Source organism: Sinocyclocheilus anshuiensis, unplaced genomic scaffold (genome assembly GCF_001515605.1).
Source record: "Sinocyclocheilus anshuiensis isolate Anshui unplaced genomic scaffold, SAMN03320099.WGS_v1.1 scaffold1189, whole genome shotgun sequence".
NCBI lineage: Eukaryota > Metazoa > Chordata > Actinopteri > Cypriniformes > Cyprinidae > Sinocyclocheilus > Sinocyclocheilus anshuiensis.
The window spans coordinates 427,968-435,171 of NW_015552686.1; the positions used below are offsets into that span (position 1 = coordinate 427,968).

The 7,204-nt window shown below is 37.5% G+C and overlaps 1 protein-coding gene across 7 annotated transcripts in view; it reads left to right on the forward strand.

Annotated features, from left to right (window-relative positions):
• Window positions 1-7,204, forward strand: part of LOC107667613 (kelch-like protein 29) — a 298,485-nt gene that overhangs the window by 262,501 nt on the left and 28,780 nt on the right. For all 7 annotated transcript variants that reach the window (XM_016459326.1, XM_016459320.1, XM_016459325.1 and 4 more), the window contains 2 exons: window positions 4,606-4,788; window positions 5,149-5,329. In XM_016459326.1, the coding sequence (XP_016314812.1) occupies window positions 4,606-4,788; window positions 5,149-5,329 (364 nt within the window). The remainder of the gene's footprint in view (window positions 1-4,605; window positions 4,789-5,148; window positions 5,330-7,204) is intronic.

The window sequence follows — 7,204 nt, forward strand, 5'->3', positions numbered from 1 at the left end:
GTGTGTGTGTGTGTGTGTGTGTGTGTGTGTGTGTGTGTGTGTGTGTGTGTGTGTGTATCAACATTTTATCAACATAAATCAACATTATATATAACATTTATTTATATTGTGAAAATTTTTTATATAATATCAATCAATTTGTACCACCATGAGCACACTTTACTGAAAATCCTGTTGGTAAAGGAAATCTCAAGTCTCAAGTCAAATTTCTTTACAATGTATACACTTTGCAACAGTAACCAAAGAGGCGGAGCTTATCAAAGGGTCACTTATGCCAATATTAGTGCCTGGGTGCACGAGTCTAAACTACTGCAGTACCTGAGCTTGAAACAGTGAGTTGGATTGTCCAGTAAATGCATGATATTCATTAAAAGCTGAGGAGGAGTGAGAGATCGCAAGGTTACGGACAGCTTTAAAGGGCATTTTGTTCCACGCATTACTGTTATGTGAGCAAAATGATTTTCGTTTCATCCCTAACTACATTATCATCATCATCATTCCCAGAAAATGTATTTCCAAGGTAGAGCACTTAATAACTTCTTCAGGCCTGACTTATCCTCTCTTTTCATTTGCGAGGCTTTTGACTCGCTCCGGCGGAACTGGATTGAAGGGCAGCGAAATGACAGAGGTAAAAGCCCAAACATACAAAGTTCAGACGGTCAGGGACACCCGCGCCTGCAGCGTCACCTGCCCGCCACGTCTTTCTGACAAACGGGTTCAAAGCTGCAATTTATCTCTGCCCACGACTGCAACCGTCAGAGAGTCTCGGAGGAGAGAGAGAACTTCCTCTCCTCTGGACTTAAAGACCTCTTCCACATCCAGCTTTTAATGATGGGGAAGAGCAGGACGAGGGCAATTAGATGGAAACCAAGCCCGGTCTCAGCTGGGGGATCCGGGGTCTTGTTCTAGGCCAAGGTGGTGGCTGTTTAGAGCAGGTTTGGGTTTCCTCCCACTGTGAAGGAGAGATTGAGCACAGGAGGAGAGAAAAAGAGAGTTATTTACCGTCGTTCCCAACTCTGGATGTTATCATTATAGCTCTTTAGCTCAGTGGGAGATGAGAGCTACCTGGCCGCCCTGACGTCCCATCTGGCAAACCGTTATTTACCGATGGCAGCCGCTGAGCCAATGCCATAGATAGGACACATTAAGGGGAAGTGAGACGGAAGAGAAGGGTGTGATTGTCCTGTGGGAGGCTGTGCGTGCCGAGCGAGGAGAAGCTCACCTGTCAAAGGTGTGGATCGCTGCTCAACGCGTCGACAGAAAGCGGGCAAAGAGGAAAAGTAGATGTGGGAAGCGCTTGCCCCGCCCACATCCAGCTTGATTGACAGGTGCTGGCTGAACTCCTACTGGTCCACTTCCTGTTTACTTCTGTTTTTGTTTACTTTTCTATGACGAAGCTTGCTTTAGGCTGTTTGAATGGAGGTAACTCGATTAAAAGCAGCACATCTCATTAAGGAATGAAACGTTGCTTCAGCAGCACTTTTGAAGGCTGAAAAAGGTCACTTGCTGCTCAAACAGACTCAAATCTCACAGTGCGCTGTGGTTGCCCTTTAGGGTTTACAGTAAAATTAATATACTCACTGTGACAGTAACTGGAGTGATAGACCTGCCATATATTTTTTCACATTTCAGTTCATTATAAGGTGTGCACACAGAGAAATTCATCGTCAATTATAAACTACCAGTCAACAGTTTGGGCACATCCACTCATTCTTTATTATTACTATTTACTATTTACTAATATTATGAAATAACATGCTTGGAAGTATGAGAATTATGTAATAAATCAAAATAATAAATCAAAACAATCATTCAACTTCTTAAAATAATAATAAAAAGGAAACACTATTGAAGGACTTCACATGTTTGCTGGGCACTAGTAGGTTTTCCTTCACTGTATGTTGAACTCATCCATTAAAATGAAAATGTAAATTATATAAAATGTAAATTTACATTTAAATTGAAATTCAATTCAATTTAATTAAATTATTATAAAATTCATAATGTGTATATATATAAATCAAGGGTGCACTTTAGACTAATAACTAACTTACTAACTTTTAAAATTCCTAGTTGTGTCTGTAGGATTCCTTGCAATTCCTTTTTTGTTCCCTTTTTCACACTATTTTTAAAATGTATATTGCAAAGGCATGAATGTAAATGAGCTTTTTACAGTTATACACCGTTGTTAAAAATAGGATACAGTATTTATTTGTTTTGATTTGACAAAATACAGACAGTAAAGAAGGGACCTTTCACTTCGTTTGCACATGTTCTGCCTGCTCTACCTGCTTGCCTAAAGGATGCTGAATGCTTCATTTCCCCCAGATCAGGCAGCATATGGTTCAGCAGCAGTCTGGCCCTTCCTCATGTCTCAGTTAAGACAATCCCCTTCACAGTGTATTTTTTCCTCTCAATTTTACTTTTCCACTCCAGTTGTGTTTTTACCTGCCCTGGAGAGAAAAGCCAAGATTTAGAAAGAGGGAGAGAGAAATGGAGAAGGAGAAAAGGATGACAATATTGTAAAAAAAAGGATGCTGGAGCAGAGAGAAGCCCATGGATCAGGCAGGCGGCTGTTGTCAGGGGAGCGCAGGGGAAGTATTGATTCGGAAAGATGAGCCAGTGGTTAAAAGAAGCTCAAGGATGTCTTCACGTCGCTCTCTCACTTTCCTCCGCTCTCTCACCGCCTTTCTTCCTGCACCTTAAACAAAGCCGGTCTCTGCGAGGTGATTTGATGACAAGCCCTGCGCCGGTGTAGACATGATGCAGGAAGTCTGAGCACTCGAACCCTTACACACACAACAATAGGCTTTCTAAGTGTAAACCTGGATAGAATTACACCGGATGATGCTGGGATTCTTTCATTTTCCTTCTGCGGGAACATTTAGACCTCGTTTGTTGAAGATAAATGCAGCGAGGTGCTTGTTAGGCGATTGCCTACTGATCCAATGCAGAGCCCCCAAGTCTCTATGGCCACGTACACAGTACGGGTTTCAGGAGTGACAACTGCATTTAAATATGCATTTCTTTACCAAAGTAATATTACAGCAACCAAAGACTGGATATGTTCGGCAGTTTTAACTAAACCACCATTGACAGAGCTATTGTGTTTAGTTTATGTTTGGAAGGCTGTTTCACAGAGCGCACTCTTTGAAGGGTTGCCATGTCCACTTATTATAAGCGACACTTATTAAACGTCTTTGGGCTTGTTATTTGGGCTCGATCCAGTTTATGGAGTTAATAAAATAGGCAGGTGCAGGTCACTTATATTTCGGTACATGGCATATTTCCAAGATAATGCGTTTGAGTTTAATAAGCACTTGTTCTTGTTTGTTATTTATTTTTCTAACAAGATCTGGCAACGTTAAAGAATCAAAACATACCTTCTGATTTCTTGCACCACACATACAGAATAGACACGACTCTGATATGTGAATAATATGTAATCATATAATCAATAAAAAGTAACTAGTCTGATTACGAGTATTCTAAAATGCAATAGAATCTAATTACAAGTACTTAGTTTATGGAATATGTAATCCAGTTTACATGTAATCAGTTACTACCTAGCACTGGTCATTAACAACTGGTTGTTCAGTTCACTTTCATACACACGGCGTAGAATTTCTGCAAATGTGGTTGTCACTCCCTGAATTTTTTTCGGGAGTCAATTCTGTTGTAACATGTTACATAACATGTTTTTTGGACATGTTATCATCCGCCAAGGGAAAATTGTAGGGATAATTTCTTAGACAACTTCAAGATTTGTGGCATCATTTACCAAACAGTCTGAATTACACACCAAAGTTTGAGTATAAAACCTGTAGCATAGTGATGTTTGCCTCCATTAATAAACAGTTCTAGTAATACTTTAGCATAACTGTACAATGCATGCAATAGTGGACACAGGTGTGCATATATTGGCTCATCTGATCGGATTTTAAAGCAGTGTGTGTGTTAGAACTGAATTTGTTATTACAAATGCTAAACACTCATATTTCATCCGAGTACTTTGCAAAAATGAGAGTAGCAGAATAGAGGATCACGGATGAGTGCGCAGGTGCCCATGATGCATTTCATGTAGTGTCGAAGCCAATGTGCCCAGGGCTCTAAGACTCTTGAGGGCATGCAGCCAAACAGATGGTTATGAGTTTAGTTAAGCTCTGATAATTCACTTACACTCTTCATTGGACACACATGCACAGACAGATTCTTCACGTGGGATGCTGGGTAACCTGGATACCAGTTTTTATATAATATATTAGGTGCTGTATTTTAATATTCATTTCATTTATATTACATGTACTGCCATTCATAGGTTTTACTGACGCTTCAGTAAAACTTTTTTTTCTCTTCTTCTAGTGTGCCTTTATTTATTTTTGTAGTGCAGCTCTCTGGGTTTTAGATTCTCACATAAGATAGCTGCAATGTGAAACGGCGTGGAGGAGCAGCAATCTTCTTTGGGGGTCCCTGCAGTCCATCAATCCGCCATGAAGAATAACTGCACTCCCAGCCTTTGTCAGGCTCTCTATTTCAACACATCGACACGGCTACCACAGGGGCCATCAAGTCCTCATATATTTGTATCCTCCGTCTAACCCGCAGGTGTAGCAGAGGTGATCGTGTTGGTGGGAGGAAGGCAGGCGATCGGTATGAACCAGCGCTCTCTGACGGCCGTCACCTGCTTCAACCCACAGAACAGCAAATGGTATCCTCTAGCCAGCCTCCCGTTCTACGACCGCGAATTCTTCAGCGTCATCTCCGCCGGGGACAATATTTACCTGTCAGGTACGTCAGATTTTGGAGGGAAGGTCATGTATCAACAGAACAGACTCTGCGGTCACTTCTCAGACTGTTTTTGCAATGATCTGATGAAGGATCACCAATGCGGTTACATTAATCTGCATCCACCGACCCGTGATATCAAAACATCTATTGCTCTCCATGCCAGATAAATGCAACAAATCCTTTATCAAGGTCACGTTTCCGTCCAGCTTATTTTGGTACTTTCTGAGGTCGTATTACAAGTCTTGGTGTCCGTGTCGCATCGGTAAACAGTTGTAAATTTATTCCCAAATCTTTTCAGAGCATTTTCAACATTGACATTGTGCAATGTCAAGGCGTGATGGTGCGTGGTCTTGTTTCCAGGTGGTACGGAGTCAGGGGTGACAGTGGCAGATGTGTGGTGCTACATGTCTCTTCTGGACAACTGGAACCTGGTGTCCCGGATGACCGTCTCTCGCTGCAGGCACAACAGCTTGGTGTACGATGGGAAACTCTACACTATCGGAGGACTCGGGGTGGCTGGAAACTTGGACCATGTGGAAAGGTAATTTGTCCTGCAGTTAACTAGCTCGGGGGGAAATGAATGCACAGATGCATTGTGATGGTTTTTCAGATGATTCATATTGCGCATTTACACTCAGAGCTGAAGGAGAATGGGCTATTCTTAGAAACTAGCAGCGTTATTTTAGTATCATTGAGTTTTTGTTAATATTTTAAATTAGAGTTTTAGTGATTCTGTAGTGTTTTGTAGTGTAGTGTAATTTTTGTAATTTTTAGTAGTTTTTGTTTGGTGAATTTTTATTTATATATATATATATATATATATATATATAAATGGGAAATGTTGCATTGGCAAATAGCTGAAAAAAAATTAAAATGATTTCATTTCAGTAAATCATTATTTTATTTCAAGTAATGAAAATGTTATTTTATGGTTTTAGTTAGTTAACAATAATAACCCTGGTTATTAACGAGTATCTGAACTTCCATAAAATACTATTATATATATTTTAAATGTTTTTAAATAAATTATATTTCATATTTTCTGTTTTAATTTTAGTTTTAGTAAGTTTTAGTAATTTTGTTGTGTCTTTGTAATTTTTTGTAGTTTTTGTTTTGTGTCTATATAGCTTTTTTAAAATTAAGTTTTAGTTGTTGTTTTTTTTACTATTAAGTTTTAGTTGTTTAATTAGTTTTTAGTTATTTTAGTACTTCAACTTTAAACAAAATGAGAAATGTTTGTTTGCCAACTAAATTAAAAAATACATATATTACATATAATTTAATATAACATTTTTAGTAAGCTTTCATAAATTATATACAATACTAGTTACTAAATATTATCAAATACTCCATGCAGTACTAGTTTTCGTTGATATTCTGTTGATATTTTATTTTTTATATTTTATTTATTTTTTTAGTTTTTTTAGTTAAAGTTTTAGTCATTTTGTTGTGTTTTTGTTTGTTTTTGTTTTTGTTTGTTTATAGATTTTTATTGTTTTAGTTTTATCTGTTCTAATACTTAACCTAAATGAAAGTTTCAAAGTGTTGCTTTGGCAACTAACTGAAATCAAATGTTATATTTTTATTGTACTTATATTCATGTTTATTTTATTTCAAGTGATATATATTTAAATATATTTAATAATAATAACAACAACAACAACCCTGGATACTAGCAAGTATCTAAGCTTCCATACTTTGTAAAGATTGAGATGGATCAATAGACCTGTTGCATGTTTTAGTTTTTTTTTTGTTGAAAAATGTAGATGCAATGGGAATTGCTTCTTAATTGCATTTTACCTGCATAAATGAAATCAACTCAATCAGGTGGTACATAAGATTCCCATTCCTGCTTGTTAACCTCCCCACCATCAGATATCATCCATAATAAACGCGACATTCAAGTCATCCTCGAAAATTAAAAGTCAACATGATTTGCGTTGTAAGTGATTTTGGGTGGAGAAAAAAAGTATTTCTTTCTCTCTCTTTTTTAACTTCTTGACAAACACATGAAGCTTTTTAGTGCTAAATCACCATAATGAAGAGCAAAGGATTAACATTAGATGTTTAACTGATGTTTTATCATTCTAGTGCTGTTACAGAGTCAAACAATCCTCCTTATGAACCAGCTAAATGATTTGTTTTTTCTAGCAAGCTTTCGTGCTATTCCTCATTAGCAGTACACAAAATGCGTACAAAATCAATTCTGCTGTCAACATTATAATTACAGCTTATGATCAATATCAGTTAGCTTCCACAGTGATTCTTTAATTAACACTCGGAAGTTCTCAGTTTATGAAAAGTTACTTTCTAATGATCACTTATTTATATTGTTATTTCTATATTTATATTGACATTTATATTACTGAACTATGTGTGTGTGTGCGTATATATATATATATATATATATATATAT